Raw genomic sequence first — 17,601 nt, 5'->3', positions numbered from 1 at the left:
CCTTCTCCCCCAGTATCCCCCAGTCGAGCCGCCCCTTCCCCCCCAGCATCCCCCAGTCCGGCAAACCTTTTCCCCCCTCCTTCCTCCAGTCCAGCAAACCCTTCACTTATTTCAGCTTCCCCTGCGTCCTGCAGTCCAGCCAACCCTTCCTCTACCGCAGCCCTCCCCGCATCCCCAAATCCAGCGAGCTCTTCCCCTACAGCCCCCTGTACACCCTGCAGTCCAGCCAGCCCTTCCCCTACTGCGCCCCCCCATGCCTCCCCCAGTCCAGCAAACCCTTCCACTACCGCAGCCCCCCCCGCCTCCCCAAACCTAGCGACCCCTTCCCTTATTATTTCCCTTCCTACGCGCTGCAGTCCGGCCAGCCCTTCCCCTCCTGCGCCCCCCTGGGCGTCCCCCAGTCCAGCAGGCCCTTTCCCTTCTGCCCCCCTCCCTGCATCGCCAAGGCCACCGAGCTCTTCCCTTCCTACGTGCCCCCCCAGCCCAGCAGACCCTTCCCCTACTACACCCCCCTCCACGTCCCCCAGTCCAGCAAACCCTTCCCCGCCAGCGCCCCGCAGCTGCTGGGAGACCCCTTCCCTCATTGCACCTCCCCGTGCCCCCCGCAATCGCCGGACCCCCTCCCTCAGCGCCCCCTCCAGCCCAGCCGACGCCGGGGCTCCCTGTCCCCCCGCCTGCACGTCTGGGGGGTGCCCTCCCCACCCCAAAACCCCGCTACCCCCTGAGTGGGTGCCTGAGGGCTCCGCTCTCCCCTTCCCCATCCAGCCTGCGGGGTCCCCGGTCCCATGGGGGAGGCTCCAGTGCCGGAGCTGGATGCGGTGCTGGGTGGTGGCGGTTGGGATGTTGGGGGGAGCTTCGAGGGTCCCCCCCAACCCACCGGCCCCATCCGCCTGGGGAAGAACGCCTGCTACGTCGTCCTGGCTGTGCTCTTCAACGAGGAGGTGAGGCAGCCCCCGCGGGACCCCCGACCCCAGCGGTGCCCGGTGCCCACCCGACCCCTCTCCGTCCCCGCAGGACGGGGTGCTGCTGGTGCAGGAGGCCAAACCCGAGTGCCGCGGGAAGTGGTACCTGCCGGCCGGGAGGATGGAGCCCGGCGAGAGCATCGTGGCCGCCATGCGGAGGGAGGTGAAGGAGGAGACGGGGCTGGAGTGCGAACCCCTCACCTTGCTGGCGCTGGAGGAGAGAGGGGCAGCGTGGGTCCGCTTTGCCTTCCTCGCGCGCCCCACCGGTGCGTGCCTGTGCCGTTTGGTGCTCTGAAAGGGGTGTGGGAAGGACAGGGCTCACCTGGCGCATCGCCTGCCATCCCCCGTGCCGGGGCATCGGCGTCCCCTGCCAGCCCTGTGCCAGGGCATCAGCATCCCTTGCCAGCCCCGTGCCAGGTCATTGCTGTCCCCTGCAAGCCCCACGACGGGCTTTGCCATCCCCAGCCAGCCCTGTGCCCGGGCATCGGCATCCCCTGCCACCTTTGTGCCCGGGCATCGGCATCCCCTGCCAGCCCATTAATGGGCATCGGCATCCCTTGCCAGCCCTGTGCCAGGGCGTCATTGTCCTTGCAAGCCTTGTGCCAGGGCATCAGCATCCCCTGCCTGCCCCATGATGGGCACCAGTGTCCCCTGCCAGCCCTGTGCTAGGTCATTGCTGTTCCCTGCGAGCCCCACAAGGGGCTTTGGCATCCCCAGCCAGCCCTGTGCCCGGGCATCAGTGTCCCCTGCCACCTTTGTGCCAGGGCATTGGCATCCCCTGCCAGCCCAATAATGGGCATCGGCATCCCTTGCCAGCCCTGTGCCCTGTCATTGGTGTCCCCTGCAAGCCCCATGATGGGCTTTGGCATCCCCAGCCAGCCCTGTGCCCGGGCATCAATGTCCCCTGCCAACACCATCACCAGTACCAGCGTCCCCCAACAAGCCTCGTGCCGGGGTATCGGTATCCCTTGTTAGCCCAGTGATGGAGTCTTGGTGGTCCCACCAGCCCCATGACCAGGCACTGACAACCCCTGCCAGCCCAGTGCCGGGGTCCTACTGTCCTCCTGCCACCCCCATGCCAGGGCATAGTTGTCCCCGGCCACCCCTGTGCCGGGGCATCGCTGTCTCTCTGCCCACAGGTGGGACCCTGAAGACCCTGGAGGAGGCTGACGCTGAGTCCCTGCAAGCGACGTGGTGGCCCGGGGACCCCTGTGCCCTGCCGCTGAGAGCCCTGGACATCCTGCCCTTGCTGGACCTCGCCGCCCGCTACCGCCGCAGCCCCCCGCATCCCCCCACGCTGCCGCAGGAGCTGCCCTGCGCCCTGCTCTGCTTGCGGCTCCTGGTGGTCTTCGCCAACGATGCCGGGGACCTTTGGGTGCTGCTGGGCACGGCCGGGACCCCCCACCTGCCTGTGGTGGCCTGCAGCACGTCCCCGGCCGAGCTCCGGGGGGGTCTCCGCCTGCCCGTGCTGCGGCTGCTGCGGGACTGCTTGCCGCCGGACCCCCGCCCAGGACCCCTGGGGCTGCTGGGGCTGCAGCACCGGGCTGGGGGTCCCGGGGGGGGCGACGGTGTCTGCTTCAATGTGCTGCTGAGCATCCCCCCCAGAAGCCCCGGGGCTGCCCCCCCTGAGCCCCACAGCTCCGCTTTCCGCTGGTGGCGTGCGGAGGAGGAGAGCTTGAGGGGCCGCATCCTGCAGCGGCTCCGTGCCGCGGCCACGGTGCCCGTCCGCAGCTAGTGCCCAGCAAGCCCTGGCAGCCCAGATTTGGACATGGGGGGGTCTGATCGAGACACGTGGATGCAGGGGGGGGGGTCCTGCTCACAGTGCCGAAGGTGTGAGCCCCGGGATGTGCTGCCCATGACTCGGGGGGGGTAATGTTTTGGGGCAGGGCAGGGTGCTGTGTCCCGGCCCGGGGGCTGTGGGGTGCTGAGAATGAGCCAAAGCAGAAATAAACTCGTCTGCTGCTTCTTGCATCCACCTGGCTGCGGTTAGAGTCGGGGGGTGGGGGGGAAAGGATGGGGGGAGTGGGCAGCCCGGTTTTGGGGGATGCTTGGGAAGGGGGACGGGCGCAGTATCGATGGCGGGGGCACAGCGTGTGGTGCTGAGCTCACGGCTTTATTACAGCAGAGTCCCATCACCCGGGGGACGCGGTGCCTGGCTCTGCGGGGTTCGGGGTACCCCGTCCCCGCCACGCAGGAGCCACAAATGAACGCGTGTGCACACACCCCCACCCCCCACCCCCCCCCCGTGCCCCAGAGCCGGGGGGGGGGGAGATGACTGAGCTACTGCATCCGAGGGGGTGGCACTGCCCCAGGCAGGCAGGGGACGGCACCGTGCCCGCGCAGCCCGTTATTGCCAAGAAAAATCCCGCATGAGGTCGGTGGCAGCTCCGACACAGGGCAGGGGGAGAAGGAACCCACCACCCAGGCGGAAACGCAGCACCGTTTGCTTTGCACCCAGAGGGGCCGCATCCTGCGCTGGGGAGGTGGTATCACCTCCGGGTTGGCCAAGGCGGTGGTGAAGGGCTCTGCGCCTCCTCTTCCTCCTCACCGGGTGCTGCGGGACCGGTGTCCTTCCTGCAGTACCACCACCATGCCCGGCTACTGGGGATGACTGGGGTCACTGGAGGCTACTGGCACATGGATTGGGCCATCCCCAGTGGCCACTGCAGCCTGGATGAAACGGGGGTGCCCGGCAGGGGGTCCGGGGAGCCGCAGCTCAGGGGGGCCCCTCCGGCGGTCCCTTGACCAAGGCGATGGCAGCCAGTTCCTTGCAGAACTCCTCCAGCACCACCACCCCCTTGAAGAGCATCGTGTGGTCCATCCTGCGGGGAGACGAGTAATGGGGGCTCTGTGGGGTACACCCCCTACCTCAAAGGGCATGCATTGCCCCCATCCTGTGTGTCGTGTTGTCCCCCCCCCTTCCCCCCCAGCACTTACTGCTCGCCGGGTACCAGCCCCATGAGCTGCTGGCGCACCAGGAGCAGCTTGGCCCTGAAATGGGGCACACGCTGGAGCCGCTGCATCAGGTCCCCGATGACCTGCATGGGGGGGAAAGAGTCAGGTGCCGTTTCTAGGGGTGTCCCCATCCCCCCTCCCCAACCCCAGTAGGTGACATTACCCTGACGAGGACGGAGAAGAGCGAGCGGCAGCCGGGTGCCAGGTTGAGGTAGGGGTCCAGCAGGTACTCGTGGAGGTGGGGATGGGGGAAGGCGGCCAGGCGGGACAGCACCGAGGTCACCTGCAGGTTCAGGCTGTAGGGCTGGGGTGGCAGTGGGGGGGGGTGTATGCTCAGGGGGGAGTTGACATGGCCAGTGTCCCCCTGGCATCCCCTGGTGGGGGACCTGAGGCTGTCCCCACCAACAGGAGCTCAGTGGTTGCAAAAGCCACAGATGCTCTTGGCCACTTCGCCCCCACTATGGGGGTCCCAGACCCTGGAAAGGAGGGCTGCCACCATCTGCTGTGGGTCGCTGGGGGCACAGGGCTGGCAGTAGCCACAGGAAGCCAAAGCATCCCCTATTAAAACACCCACCCCCCAGCCGAGACAAAGGCTGTGCCAGCCCGCAGAGCCCTTTATGGGGAAAAGTCCCCCCCAACTGTGCCAAGGTGAAGGGCAGAGCACGGTGGGGACCCAGGCACGTCCCTGGCACCTCGACTGGCCGCCCCCGGTACCTGGTCCAGGATCCGGGTCATCCGGTCAAACAGCACCTTGAGGAAATGTCCCTCGTAAAATGTCCCTTCGGGATGGCCGGCATCGAGGGGGCGGGGAGCCACGGGCCACCCCCACGGGGCCGCGCTGGCACGGCACGCCTGGACCTGGTGGTGGTGGTGGTGATGGTGGTGGTGGGCGATGGTGGGTGAGAACCAGCAGCGCCGGGGATGGGGACTCCCCGCTAGCCACTCACCATGCCCAGGGCATCGTGCACGTAGGTGTCGTAGCCACCTTCCTCCATGCACGAAGAGGTCTTCGCCTCCTCGGGGACCAGGCAGAGGAAGCTGGCAGAGAGGGGAGAGAGGGATGGGGAGGGGGGATACAGGCCCCCCCCCATGCTGGAGCAGCCCCTGCAAATCCCTACCTGCTGACCACCTCGCTCACTTGCCCCTTCCCCGACGGGGCCGATCCCGGCAGAGGCTTTTTCGTTGTCCCAAAGCCGGCGTCTGGGAATCCGTCGGTGAAATAGGGATCCTCCTCCAGGTCCCTGCAGGGTCAGTCGCGGTGACGTTAGCAGGGTGGGCACCAGGGGGCTGCCCCCCTTCACCCTGACCCGGTCCTCCCCCCTCCCCTGCTCACAGCCCATCCTCATCGTGGTCCGGCTCGAGGGGTCCACGCTCGTCGGGCACGGGGGGTCCGCGGTGCAGGTAGCCCCTCGCCTCCAGGTTCCTCAGCGCCAGGCTGCGTGCCACATGCTCGTGGGGTTTCTGCAGGAGCTCCTCGAAGAGCCGCAGGCTGGCCAGGCTGATCTGCAGCACGGCCAGGGGGGTGAGACCCCCGGCACTGCCCCCCCCCCCAGCATCGCCCATATTCCCCCCACCCCCCAAGGATGGGGCTCACCTCATCGGAGAGGTGATTGCAGCGGTCGATGAGTTGGGTGCGAAGAGGGTGGGGGGTGTCCTCCGGGGTCTCGGGGTGCCGGTCCGGCCCCAGCAAGAATAGCACGAGGCAGTGGAGCAGGGGGGGCGCGCGGATCTGCCGCACCGTGCCCGTCAGCACGGCCGTGGCGCTGAGGACGGCAAGCTCAGACCTGCTGGGCACAGGGTGGGATGCTGCGAGGGGTGTCCTGAGAGCATCACAGCATCTCACAGCGGGGAAAAAGGAGGTGCGGGCAAGGGGGACCCTGCGGTCCCAGCCCCAAGGGGATCTTTGACAGAGGAAATCTCCCCCCGCCGCTGTCTCGTGCCTCAGACACTCACATCTGCAGGAGCTGTGGCTGTAGGATGCCCCGGAAAAACTTTTCCTCCACGGCCTCGGTGATGGCATCTGCCACGACCTGCGGGTGACGGCAGAGGCTGAGCCGCGGCACGGGTGGGGGGCTGCCCGTGCTCTGCGAGTCCGTCCGGGTGCTCCTTACCGGGTGGGCGCCCATCACCAGCTCATCGAGGTAGTCCAGCCAGCTGAAGAAGGCAGCCAGGCTCTCCTTCCCCGGGAAAACCCCGTCGCTGGCAGCGTCACCCTGCGACCTGCGACGGGGTAGAGGACGTGGGGCTGCGGCAAAGCCTCGGCGGTGCCTGGGGATGACCCTGCCCGGTGCCCACCTTACCTCCAGTTGGCCCTCTCCAGGGTGAGGACGTCGGCGGGGTCGGTGCAGGCGGGCACGGCGCTGTAGAGGTCACAGAGATGCTCCGTCAGCAGCTGGCACAGGGCGCTGCTCCGCACCAGGCAGGCAGCAGCCGCCTCCTGGGCGAGCCCCACCAGCGAGAGCAGGTTTTCCCGAGCCTTCAGCGCGACCCTGCTCTTCTGCGAGGAGGAGGAGGAGGAGGAGGAGGAGAGGCGGCGTCACGCCACCGGCAGCACCCACTGTCCCCTCCTTGCCAGCCCTTTCCCCCCTACCTGGCTCTTGCACAGCCCCACCAAGGACGTGACGAGGTTGCTGTCCCTCCGTGGTGGGGACGGCTCGGCGGGGGGCGAGCTGGCAGCGGCGGCGGTGCCCGGGGGATGCTCCGTACCCTCTTCCACGGGGCTGGCCGGCAGCTCCTGCGCTCTCCTCCCATTCAGGATGCTCTTGCCCTGGAGAGGAAGAGGAGCAGCAAAGCATCGTAGTCACCATCTTCCTCCCACCCACCCCGAGGAGCTTTGCAGTGGGGATGGAGCTGCAAAGCACATAAAACCCTCTCAATTAAACGAGCCAAACCCCATAAATAAGCCCATACGGTGTCCCACCGGCACAGGGATGCCCGGGGGCTGCTCACCTCCAGGATGTATGCCAGCAGGGTGGGATCCTGCTTGATTTTCGTGCAGAGGACGGCCGCGAATTGTACCTCCTCCTTCTCCGTGCCGGAGCCCAGGCGGTCGCCACTGAGCTGGAGCAGCTTCTGGCAGGGCAGGGAGCGGGATGCTGGGATGCCGGGCTGCTCTGCCGCCTTGCCCGGGTCCAGCAGTGCTGCCCCATTACCGCGGGCACCGGTTCCCGGCAGCCTGTGGCAGGGATGCGGCCAGCTCCGGCAGGCGGCATCGCCGGTCCCCGACTCACCTGCACCGGTCTGTGCACGTTGAGGTAGTGCAGGAGCGGGTGCTGTACCTGCCCCAGCACCCGGCTGAAGAAGAGGAGGACCTGCTGCCTCATCCCGGGGGGGTACTGGGAGGGAGATGGGGAGGAGCATCAGCGGGAGCTCAGTTATCTGTCTGTGTGCCTGATTACCCTGTAATTGCCCCATATCGCCCCCCAGGTCCCCCAGTGGTCAGTGGGGGTGGGCTTGCGAGAACACCCTCAGCACAGACCCCGGTTTTGCTCCCCTAAAATGATGCAAAGGGGCCCATGGACGCCCCCCCCCCAGGATGTCCCACCCGCCCCGGGCTCCTCTCCCATTAGCAATTAGGGACTAACTCACTTCTCTGAATTGAATTCTCTTGCAGAGAAAAAAACAAAACAAAACAGGGAGGGTTATTTCCCCTTTCCCACCGCTACAACGCTAGTGATGGGGAGTTAAAGCCCAGCACCCCCAAAAAACCCAAATTCTCACGGCCATGGAAAGGCTAGTGCGTGTTTCTGAAGCCCACACTGCGCTGGTGTTTGAGTAAAAGGCTGTTTATAGGGACCCTCATTCCTCTTGGCCACAAAGGACCAGCAGAGCCCTTATATTTGGGCAACATTTACTTTGAGAGGGGGCTGCCTAAAACCAGCTTGTCCGGCGAACGCCGCAGCAACGGGCCAGTCGTGCAAACAGGCGGCTGGTGTGACAAACACCCTTCCCGTGCACGCAGGGACGTGCCGGGGTGCAAGAACCATTCGGAGGAGCGGCAGAAAGGACCCCAGTGGGCACCTTACACCGAGCAACCCCCCCCCTAAAAAAAAAAAAAAAAAACAAACAAGCACCCCGAGCAGCTCACCCTCCACAAACTCCCATCGTCCAGCTAGAAGAGCTTAAAAATTAGAATTACTGAGCAACACCGTGCAAAGCAGCTGGAAAAGGCTGCGGGTGCTGCAGGGGCTTGCCCCCCTACCCCCCCCCAACCCCCACCCCCCCCGAGTGGCTTTCCCGGTGCCTGCGCACCCACCTCCGCCTTGCCCAGCGTGCCCAGGGTCTCCAGGACCTTGTGCTGCAGCAGGTACTCGAGGCACGGCCCCGTCTCCCCCGCCGGGCGCTGCTTCTCCTCGTACACCAGGATGTCCAGCATCTGCTTGAGGCGCCAGGGAATGTCCGTCTGTCTGGCGGGGATGCTCTCGTCTGCGGACACAGGTGTCGGTGGTGGTGGTGGTGGGGGGATGCTGCGGCATGTGTGTCCCCCCTCATCCCGCCAAGGCAGCGGCAGCGTGCCGCCGGGCTCGGCGAGGGGAGCGCCGCGTGGCGGGGTGCCCGGGTGCGAAGGTGGGGTGCTCGCCAGTGGCACCCCGAGCCGCGCTGGCCCAGAATCCTCCACCACCACCGTGAGCGGGGACAACGCTAGATGGCAATGTGATGACGGAGTCCCAGCAGCACTCGAGGCAGCTCCTTCCGCTCATGGCCTAGCAAGCTGCCGGCCATCCCCGTTTGGGGCCAGAGACGCGGTCGGAGCGGCCGGTTGAGCCTGGGGGGCTGCGGGGAGCTGCCCGGCACTGCCAGCCCCAGAGACCCCCCCGGCACGGTCCAGGAGGGGAAGGGGTGGTGTGGGCCAAGCATGAAGGACCGCGATCCTGGCGGGGAAAGGGCTGAAGCTCTCCAGGCCCTGCTTTTAGTGCTCCCGGAGAACGGCATGCTCTCGGAGAGGGACGTGCCCCAGCATGCAATCGCTCCCAGAAGAATCTGCACCCACCCAAACCCTCCTGTGCCTGACCCCACCGGTGTGCAGGGGGGGGGGTCAGAGCCGGGGAGGGCCAAGCACTCGGCTGGATAAGTCCTCCCGGGGTACGGGAATGGGTGTCCCACGCCGAAGCCCGGCATGCCAGATCAGCCGCGGCGCGCTGGGGTTCGGCACAGCGCCCCGCTGCTGTGCGGGGTCCCAACCCAGGGCACGGGGTCCTGCCCCAGGGCATGGCGACCCCCTCCCTGGGCACAGGGACCTTACTCCCAGGCCATGGGACCCTCTCTCAGGGCACAGGGACCCTCTCTCGGGGCACGGGGGCCTTTTTCCCACGCCACGGGGACCCCATCCTAAGGCACGGGGACCCCTCTCCCCCCACCCCACTCACCCGTGGCCTCCAGGTAGTAACCGGTGATGCCCTTCCAGTGCTCGGTGAAGGCTTCCAGCAGGTCCACGCTGGGCTCCCGCTGCACACATCGGGGCCGAGGTCAAGGTCGCACAGAAGCCCCCCCCCCCCCCGGTCCCGGTCCCGGTCCCGGTCCCGATCCCGCCGTGCCAATTTTCTCCCTCCCCCCCCCGCTCACCGTTTCCACCGCCTGCTGCAGCAGCGCGCCCAGCCGGCTCAGCATGGCTCAGCCCTCCCGGCACCGACCCCGGCCCCGGCACCCACCCCCCGGTCCCTCTCCCCGCTCCCGGTCCCTCTCCCGGTCCCGGCTCCGCCGCGCTCCGCTGCGCCCCGACGCGGCCCCGCTGCTGTGGCTCCGCCCGGCGCCGGGAGGGGAGGGCGGCCCGGCCCCGGTACCTCCCCCGGGGGCTCCTCTCCGGCTCTCGGCTGCGGCTGCGTTTGGGGAACCGAATGGGGGGGTGTCGGGATGGGGATGGATTGGGGGGCGGAGGGGCTGCGGGAGCGGGAGGGGGAGGGGGGAGGCTGGAGAGGTGTCGGGGGGTTGGAGGAGTATTGGGGGCGGAGGGCTTGGAAAGGTCCCTTAGCCCTAAAACTGCTCTGGGAGGAAACCCCGGGGTGGGGACGGACCCCTGAGCACCGGCATGGGGACAGCCCCCCATGTACCCCTCGTACTGGGATGGGGACAGACCCCCTCCACACCTCACACTGCGATAGAGACAGACCCCATCCACACCTCACACTGGGATGGGGACAGCCCCCACCCCCAGCTCGCCTCTTCCCATGGTACCATGTGGTAGAAGCCAAATTCTACGTTTTGTTTTTTTTTTTTTTAATCCTTAAAAAAAAAAAAAAAAAGTTTCTACAATTAAAACCAAACCGTGACGAACACGGCTGCCGGAAATCAGCCCAGGGCCCAGCCCGGGTCCCACCGACACCAGGGAAGGTGCATTCAGGTGCCCCAAGTAGCCCCCCCACCCTGTGTCCCCCCAGTTGCTCGGTCTGGGGTGCATCTGCACCCATCCCTGCAAGTGGGTGTCCCCAGGGGGGGGCCTGGGGTGCTGCCGGTGCACCGTCTCGACTGGACCCGCAGTGAGGACAGAGCTGGTGGCTCATGAGATCACAACCGGGAAATCTGCCCCAAAACCACAGTGCTGGGACGGGCGAGGAGGCAGCGAGCCTGCGAGGGGCTCGCCACTCTCCAGCCTCACACCGGAGAAACGAGAAACCCACAGGCGGAGAGTTTATATGTATATATATATATATATATATATGTAAAAAAAATAGATGTGCGTAGTTGTAGCGTTGATACAGATGGTTAAAAAACAAGATACCAGGCTGGTCCTGCACGATCCACGCGCAGCCCTACATTCTGCTGGGAGATGCCCGGTCCGGCAGGTACGTCTGCGGGGTCAGTGCTGCCCCCGGGGCTGCTGCAGCGCTGGTCACATCGCAGACTTCATCTCCCACTCCTGGAGAGGGGGCGAGACGGGTGGTCACCCCCCCCCAGTGTCCCAGTGCCACGTGTGGTACCCGGCTCACTGTCACTCTGCCCACCCCACGCCGCTCCCGGACAATACCTTTCTCTTCTGCAGCACTTTTCCCTTCTCAACGATGACTGGGGAGGGAGATGGCTTCAGGGCGCTCTTCGCCGACGTGGTGCGCTTCAACAGCGGCGTGAAGAATGAGCCCTGCTGGAAAAACAGAGCAGAGAGAGGGTGATGCTTGCCCTCCCAAACCCTTCACGCTCCTGCAGCCTGTGCCCTCCCCGGTCCCCATCCCTGGTGCCTCCCCACCTCGGAGCCAGCCGAGCTGGCGGTGGCGGCGATGTGGCCCTTGAGCGACTTGCCGATGGCCAGCAGGTTCATCTCAGAGCCGGCTTTCAGCCTGCCCTTCATGCGGCAGGCCTTCTCCAGCTGCCCCACCTTCTCCTCCAGCTTGGGGAAGGCTCTCTTGCCTGCAAGGACAGCAGGGGCACTGCCAAGCCCGGGCACCCCTCCACCCTGCCAGCTGCTCGGGTGAGGGCCAGGCAACCCCCGGAACAGGGGCAGAGCCCCTCTGTGGTCCTACCGATGAGGATATCCAGCCCATCCCGAGCCCCTTTCCTCTCAGGCAGCGTCAGGGTGCGCTGGGATCGGGAGAAATCCCTGCTCCGGAGCTCAGGGCTCATCTTTGTCCGCTGTGGGCTGGTAGCCCTGCCCCGGAGAGCTGCCGCTGATGCTGGGGAGGAAGGGCAGAGGAAAGATGCTGGTGAGGAAGGATGCTGGGGAGGAAAGGTAGAGGAAGGATGCTGGGGAGGAAGGGCAGAGGAAGGATGCTGGGGAGGAAGGGCAGAGGAGGGATGCTGGGGAGGGCAGAGGAGGGATGCTGGGGAGGAAGGGCAGAGGAATCATGGCCCAACAAAGTGCTCAGGGGCACCACAGTCTCCATCCCAGCACGTGGGGCTGGGGTGCACGGGGGGACCCCGCTGCTCCCGTGGATGGAGCCTGCATCCCCTACTCACCTGCCTGCGAGGGCAGGGCGCTGCTCGGGGAGTTGCTGCAGGGACTGGTGGGCAGCGCAGACACAGGTCTCTTGCGCGGCTGCCCTTGCACCGCTCGGTCCAAGCTCTGCTGCTGCGGAAAGAAGCACGGGAAAAGCCCGTGGGCAAGTGGCTGGTGGGAGCCTGCCACCGGGGCTCGCATGGAGGGGGGGGGCAAGGTGCATCAGCGGAGGTTACCAACTGCTGCAGCCGTTCCACGTTGGAGTAGAGATGCTTGGGGGTCTCAGCTGGCGGGAGCTGCCCGAAGGGATCGTCCATGTAGGCGTTGGGAGTCGGGACACGGCGCAGCAGCAGCCCGCTGCAAGCAGGAGGGGGGGTCCCATTACTGCCCACTGCCCCGCAGCAGAGTGGGGGGGTTGGAGCCGGCTGTGCTCCCACCAGCATCTCCTTACCCTGCAGCAGGGCAGCCGCTGGCATCGCCCAACCTGGGGGTCTCGGTGCAGGGACTGTCACCGGACGGCTCCTCTCCTCCCCTGGCCCGCAGGGTCTTCAGCCAGGCTTCCCTCTCCTCGTCTGAACGGGTCTGGCATGGGGCAGAGGGTCCGGGCTCAGCGGGTCCCCCCCCCAGCGAGGGATGTGGGGGTGCCGTGGCGGTTGCTCACCTGCAGCAGGGCGAGCTCCCGGCCCCTCTGGGCGATGCGGATGCGGAGGTGCTGGGGGGAGCCGGCGGACGCCCCCGGGGAGACCTCGCAGCCCTCCAGCCGCAGGGCGCAGACGGGGCGCTGGGTACCGCCGGGCTCGGGGAACATGCGCAGGGCTCCCTGCCGCACCGCGCACCACAGCCGCTGCCAGCGCCCGCGCAGCCGCACCGCCAGGAAACCTGCGGGTGCATTCCCCCATCAGCAGCAGCACGGGGTGCAGGGACATCCCCTCGCCTGGTCCCCACGCACCGCACCTCCTTTAGCATCCTCTCCAGGCCGAGGGCTGCGGGAAGGGCTCTGCCGAGAGCAATCCTCCTTCTCACCGAGTCGGGACCCGGCAGCCTGAGAACGGAGATCCAGAGAGCCCCGTCCCCTGCAGGTTTTAAGCCCCCTGCACCCTGACTCCCACCCCATGGCAATGCAACCCTCCCCAGCATCCCCCAATGGGGACAGCAGGACAGGGAATTGGGGTGTACTCTCGACACCCCCGGCAGCCCCTTTCCCGCGCCTGGGTTTCTCGAGGGGGAGGACAAGCAGCTCACCCTGCCGAGCCTCGAGGAGGGCGATGCTGGGACGCTGACGGCTGCCAGCCCGCTCGGGGCATCGCTGCTGACTTCTTCGATCACCTGCCGAGGGAGAGGTGGAGCACTGCAGCCCCGGGGACCCACTCCCCCATCTAACGGGGCTCCAAGCACCCCTGGGATGGGAGAGGAGCTGGGGACAGATGAGGTCACCCCCAGCCACCTCGGGAGCATCCCAGCAGGGCTATGCCCCCTCCCTCCTGCCCACGCAGAGCTCTGCCAGGCTGCAACACCTCCAAACCTTCCTCCAGTCCTCAGCCTGCTGCCGGCTCTGGAAACCGATGACCAGCACCTCTCCCACCGTCCCCATCACCTTCAGGGTGTGCGGCATCTTCTTGCCGCGCTTGGCTTTGTAGGCGACGCGGCAGCCCCGCAGGTCCACCTCCAGCACCGGCTGCGGGTCGGCGGCACACCTGAAGCACTGCAGAGGCACGACGGGGGTCGGCAGAGCTCGAAGACCCTCTCCCACCCTCCATCCATCCTCCTCCGGCCGCTCACCAGCAGCGTGTGCTCCCGGACGATGAAAAGCTGCTTCGCCCACTGCCCCAGCCAGCGCTTCCTCCAGAGGAAGCCACAGAGCTGGGCTTCGGGGCGGCCGGGGGGCTCGGCATCGGGGCCGGTGGCCGGCGGTCGCCGCAGGTAGTGGGCACGGTCCGTCACACCATCCTCATCCTCCCCGTAGGATTCGTAGTGGCTGCTGTCGGTGTCGGCACCGCCTGGGAGCCGGAACGGCATCAGGGTGCTGGGTACACGTGGGTGCTGGGGAGGGGGTGCGGTGGGGTGCTCACCGGCGCATCTACCGGAGCCGAGGGGTTCGGCGTCTTCATAGGAGTCGTCGGCTGGTGGGGACGGCGAGACACCCGGCACCTTGCTCTGGGGAAGAGAAGGGGTGCTCCGACGGTGCTGCCCCCCGGGGTGAACCTCGCAGGATCCCCGAGGGACTGACTCTGCCCGGAGCTGGCAGGCAGCATGGGAAGCTTCCCGGCCCGCTTGGACCCCCGTGCCAGCGAGGCTGCAGCGCGGGGATGGCTGCCGGGTCCTCCTCTCCCATCCCCTGTCCCAGCACAGCGCTGCCACCCGAGCTGCCCCGCACCCTCCAGCCCCCCACCCCTCCGCTGCCCACCCTTACCCCTCCATGGGGGCTCGGGGTGCTGGCCGGGCGGCACTCGCAGGCTCTCCCTCCCGTTCCATCCGCCGTCCTGGTTCCTGGGGGGAAAAGCAGGACTGGCAGCGGTGCGCCGGGTGGGCGAGGAACCGGGCATCCCCGGAGGGAGATGGGGTGCGGGTCAGAGCGTGCGACTCACCCGGGCTGGTCCGGCCCTGCGGGGTCCCCGGGGAGGGCGAGAGGCAGCGCATGATCATGTACTCTGCATCCTCTGCTGCGGGGGGAGCGCCCAGTCACAGCCCCGCTCCAGACCCCTGCCCCGCTGACCGCTGGGTGCTAACCAGGGCGGGGGGGGGCCACCCCATACCCCCCCACCCGCAGACCCGCACTCACACGGGGGGCTCTGCAGCCGGGAGAGGAGATCGGCCACCGACTTCTTCTTAGCCCGAGCCGCGGCACTGAGGCTTTCCCGGTCCAGGATGAGCAGGAAGGACCGCAGGTCCGACAGCAGCTTGTCCAGGTCTGCAGGGGACAGGGACGTGCCATCGCACCCCGCTGGAGGAGGGGGCTGGTGGGGGCTCTCCGATGCCATGCAAACAGAGGAGGGGGTTACGCGCCCCGTGCCCCCACTGCCAGCACCTGCCCCGGCTCCGCACAATCCCGCTATTGACGGGCCCGGGGTGCCGGGGGAGGATGAGGAGGGGGGGACGGGGACCCGCACCGCTGAAGGCTCCTCTGTTTGTGTTCACAGAGCGGGTTTGTTCCCGGTTGGGCGAGGGGAGCCGTGGCCGGGGGCCGCGCCGGGCAGCCCAACGTGCTGCTCCTCCATGCTGTGGAGGAGGAGGAGGAGGAGGAGGAAGAGGAGGAGGAGGCATGGCACATGGGAGCAGCTGATGAAGGCTGCTCTGGGCACGCTGAAAATGCTGAGCATTCACCCGAGGGCAGGGAGCAGGGCCAGGGCTCAGCACCAGCTGGGGACCCCGACCCTGCTGTGCCAGGGAGGAGGGATGGAGGGGGACAAGGAGCTGCTTTGTGCCTCCTCACCCTGGCCGGGGAAGCCGGGAGTCCCGCTCTCTGCGCAGTGGGATGGGACAGCACTGCCTCCGTCCCACGGTCACCCAGAGGTGAGGGAGACCCGGAGGGTTACGGACATGGGGAGAGGGTCCCTCCATCCCTGAACGGTGGGAACCCCATCAGCTCTGGGTCTGTGCAGGTTTCCCCTGACCCGGAGGAGCATGTGGCAGAGCAGGACTGCGCACACCCCAGCTCAACCCCTCGCCCCACTCCCACAGTGCCCCCTCACCCTGAGCATCTCCGGCTGCCACTGCAGGAGCGGGCAGATGCCCCCCAGCCCCCCCAGGGTCACTGCCTGCTTCCCCCCCCAGCTCCTTCCTGCCATGCATCTGGAAATGGTTTGCATCGCTCTGCTCTGGCCGCTCCGCTCCCTGCTCCCAGCTGGGATAAAACGTTGCAGACCCGCTGTCGAAACCCACTGCCTCCTGGCACGGAGCCTGGCCGTGCCGGCTCCCCCCACACCACCCCCCAGCCTCCCTCCTCACCATCCCCCAGCCATTTCCCGACTGGAAGAGGAACAACCCCAGCGAAGCCACGGCTGGTCGGGATGCTGCCTCGGTGACTCCCCCGCAATGCCCCAGGTGACCCCGATATCCTCATGCCCTGCTGCATCCCTGCATCCCACATCGCTCCGGGCTGGTGGGGATGCACTGCACCCCCAAAGACAAGCGGCAGCCCCCCAGGGGAAGCGAGGGCAGGCAGGGGTAAGGAGCCCGCCGGTCCCACGTGTGTTATTGGGGACGTGGGAGAAGCCCTTACGGAGGTGCTGGCACGGGGGGAGCACCATTCCCCCTCCTCGGTGTCCCCAGCCGGGGAGCACACACCCCTTCCCAGGGGGAGAGGAAACATCTGGCAGGGCAGCAAGGCTGAGCAATGCCGGAGCTGGGCCCAAACATCTGGATTTCCCTGGAAACTGGGGAAGGGAAGGGGGGAACCAGCTCCCTGGGGGGGGGGGCTGGCAGGGGGGTTGAGGCAGGGGCTGGCCAAAGGGACCTGCGGGCAGAGCGCAAGTGTGGGGGAGACGGGGACCGTCCCCCGTGCCCGGTGTGCCTGGCTCTTCCTCTCCCTCCCTTTCTCCTCTCCTCCGCCCAGGCCAAATTCCTCGGCAATGACATCTCCGTCCACTCAACCCCCCCAAGCCCTCCCTGCATCCTCCCCCTGCTCTCCCCCCCGACCAGCCCCGATGCCCTCGGTGGGGCAGGGGAGCCGTGTCCGGCAGTGCCCGGTCGTGTCGGCAGCCCGGTGCGGAGCAGGCAGGAGCTGCCCTCACCCGCGAGGCCGTGCCAGCTGCCCGCTGCCGGGGCCAAGGGAAAGCAGCCGAAATGAAAAACAACTGCCTCCGTCTCCAGGGCGGGAGAAAAATGCCCCCCCAAACACACAGCAAAGCGCCCTGCTCCCACGGGACACAGCCCAGCCCGATGGCATCCTCATCCTCGGAGGAGAAGGAGGAGGAGGAAGGAGAGGGATGCCACGGGATGCCCAAGGGATGCCACGGGAGCGCATGACCCCTGGATACCAACACCCGGGGGATTCGGGGCTGGCACCTCTACCCCATGGGCAAGTGCATTTTTCTCCGTGCAACGAGGGCAAAGAGGTGCCCAAGCTCATCCCCACTCGCCAGTGGGATGCAGGGGGGAGCAGCGACACGGGGGCACCCCAGGCCCCCCCCTTCCAGAGCTTGGGGCGGCTCTCACCCCGTGCGGGATGACTCAGAGGAGGTTGGAGGCCACCCCGAGCCTGGAGCTGCTCCTGGCCGCAGCATGACCCGTCAACTGCAGGGAGGCTCCGGGCCACGGCTCGAGGGTGGAGGCACTCCCCCCACGGCTGCTGCACCCCCAAAATGCCCCGGGGATGGTGCTGGCAGAAGCCCCAGCATCCCACTCCCTGCCGCAGCACCGTGCACTGGCACCCCACCGTGTTCGGGGGGTCACCCAGGCACCCTGTCCCTGCTCTGACCCCCCAAGCCCTGACACCCACGCCTTGTCCCTTGCACCCTTTCCCTCCCCAGCACCCATCCCCCACCCCCCACCCCCTTCCCACCACCCCGGACGCCCACTCTCCCCTTTTTACCCACTCCCACACACCCCCTTTCCCTTCCACACCCACCCACCCCCTTCTCGCACCTCCGTGGGTGCCCTCTCTTACACCCCCCCTCCCCGAACCCTTGTACCCCTTTTGCCCCCCCCAACCCCTCCGTACCTCTCTGCCGGGACATGATGCGGGCGCGCTCACATCGCGCCGGGACCGGGACCGGGACCGGGGCAAACGCTGGCCCGGCTGGGCTCGCACACGCCCTGCGGGCCCCCAGCACGGCCCGGCCGGGGCGGGGAGGGGTTTGGTGGTGGTGGGGGTGGTGGTGG

The 17,601-nt window shown here is 67.3% G+C and overlaps 3 protein-coding genes across 7 annotated transcripts; 1 reads left to right on the top strand and 2 right to left on the bottom strand.

Moving 5' to 3' along the window:
• Window positions 1–785: 785 nt before the first annotated feature.
• NUDT18 (nudix hydrolase 18) lies at window positions 786–2,894 on the top strand (the record flags this gene model as incomplete). Its single annotated transcript, XM_082495866.1, has 3 exons — window positions 786–941; window positions 1,015–1,228; window positions 2,102–2,894. 3 exons carry the CDS (start codon window positions 786–788, stop codon window positions 2,695–2,697), a joined length of 966 nt encoding a protein of 321 aa, XP_082351992.1. The 3' UTR covers window positions 2,698–2,894.
• Window positions 2,895–3,064: 170 nt separating this feature from the next.
• Window positions 3,065–9,356, bottom strand: FHIP2B (FHF complex subunit HOOK interacting protein 2B). 5 transcript variants are annotated; one of them, XM_082495677.1, is made up of 16 exons: window positions 9,284–9,356; window positions 8,173–8,342; window positions 7,148–7,252; window positions 6,867–6,989; window positions 6,508–6,684; window positions 6,218–6,414; window positions 6,029–6,137; window positions 5,871–5,947; window positions 5,512–5,701; window positions 5,251–5,420; window positions 5,036–5,158; window positions 4,865–4,955; window positions 4,632–4,775; window positions 4,081–4,221; window positions 3,900–4,000; window positions 3,065–3,784 (listed from the first exon to the last, which is right to left on the bottom strand). In XM_082495677.1, the coding sequence occupies exons 2-16, from the start codon at window positions 8,290–8,292 to the stop codon at window positions 3,679–3,681; spliced, it is 1,974 nt and encodes a 657-aa protein (XP_082351803.1). In that variant the 5' UTR covers window positions 8,293–8,342; window positions 9,284–9,356; the 3' UTR covers window positions 3,065–3,678. The 5 variants fall into 5 exon arrangements, with proteins under 5 accessions (XP_082351803.1, XP_082351804.1, XP_082351805.1 ...); XM_082495680.1 differs by lacking the exons at window positions 3,065–3,784; window positions 3,900–4,000 and having other exon boundaries at window positions 4,086–4,221; window positions 4,865–4,933; XM_082495681.1 differs by lacking the exons at window positions 3,065–3,784; window positions 3,900–4,000 and having other exon boundaries at window positions 4,086–4,221; window positions 4,865–4,930.
• A 798-nt stretch (window positions 9,357–10,154) lies between these two features.
• Window positions 10,155–17,549, bottom strand: LOC309681728 (actin filament-associated protein 1-like 2). The gene is made up of 17 exons (XM_082495662.1): window positions 17,441–17,549; window positions 14,561–14,689; window positions 14,367–14,441; window positions 14,192–14,268; window positions 13,851–13,935; window positions 13,561–13,778; window positions 13,304–13,483; window positions 13,024–13,107; window positions 12,736–12,823; window positions 12,443–12,660; window positions 12,233–12,363; window positions 12,018–12,138; window positions 11,802–11,913; window positions 11,369–11,518; window positions 11,095–11,255; window positions 10,879–10,992; window positions 10,155–10,770 (listed from the first exon to the last, which is right to left on the bottom strand). Exons 1-17 carry the CDS (start codon window positions 17,454–17,456, stop codon window positions 10,744–10,746), a joined length of 1,986 nt encoding a protein of 661 aa, XP_082351788.1. The 5' UTR covers window positions 17,457–17,549; the 3' UTR covers window positions 10,155–10,743.
• Window positions 17,550–17,601: the final 52 nt, after the last annotated feature.

Source organism: Vanellus vanellus (genome assembly GCF_965231255.1).
Source record: "Vanellus vanellus genome assembly, chromosome: 26".
Lineage (NCBI taxonomy): Eukaryota > Metazoa > Chordata > Aves > Charadriiformes > Charadriidae > Vanellus > Vanellus vanellus.
The sequence above is the reverse complement of the archived record's forward strand: the minus strand, read 5'-3'. Positions and strand labels throughout refer to the sequence as shown.

What these genes read in the sequence shown, in the direction of transcription:
- FHIP2B (XM_082495677.1), bottom strand. Translation starts at nt 8,292, where the DNA reads ATGCTGGACATCCTGGTGTACGAGGAGAAGCAGCGCCCGGCGGGGGAG. An exon ending in ACGTGCACAGACCGGTGCAG is followed by an intron (nt 6,990 to 7,147) that starts GTGAGTCGGGGA and finishes CTGCCCTGCCAG; the next exon opens with AAGCTGCTCCAGCTCAGTGG. An exon ending in TGACCCGGATCCTGGACCAG is followed by an intron (nt 4,222 to 4,631) that starts GTACCGGGGGCG and finishes CTGCCACCCCAG; the next exon opens with CCCTACAGCCTGAACCTGCA.
- LOC309681728 (XM_082495662.1), bottom strand. An exon ending in CCTCCTCGAGGCTCGGCAGG is followed by an intron (nt 12,824 to 13,023) that starts GTGAGCTGCTTG and finishes CTCCGTTCTCAG; the next exon opens with GCTGCCGGGTCCCGACTCGG. An exon ending in TGGGCTGGATATCCTCATCG is followed by an intron (nt 11,256 to 11,368) that starts GTAGGACCACAG and finishes CTGTCCTTGCAG; the next exon opens with GCAAGAGAGCCTTCCCCAAG.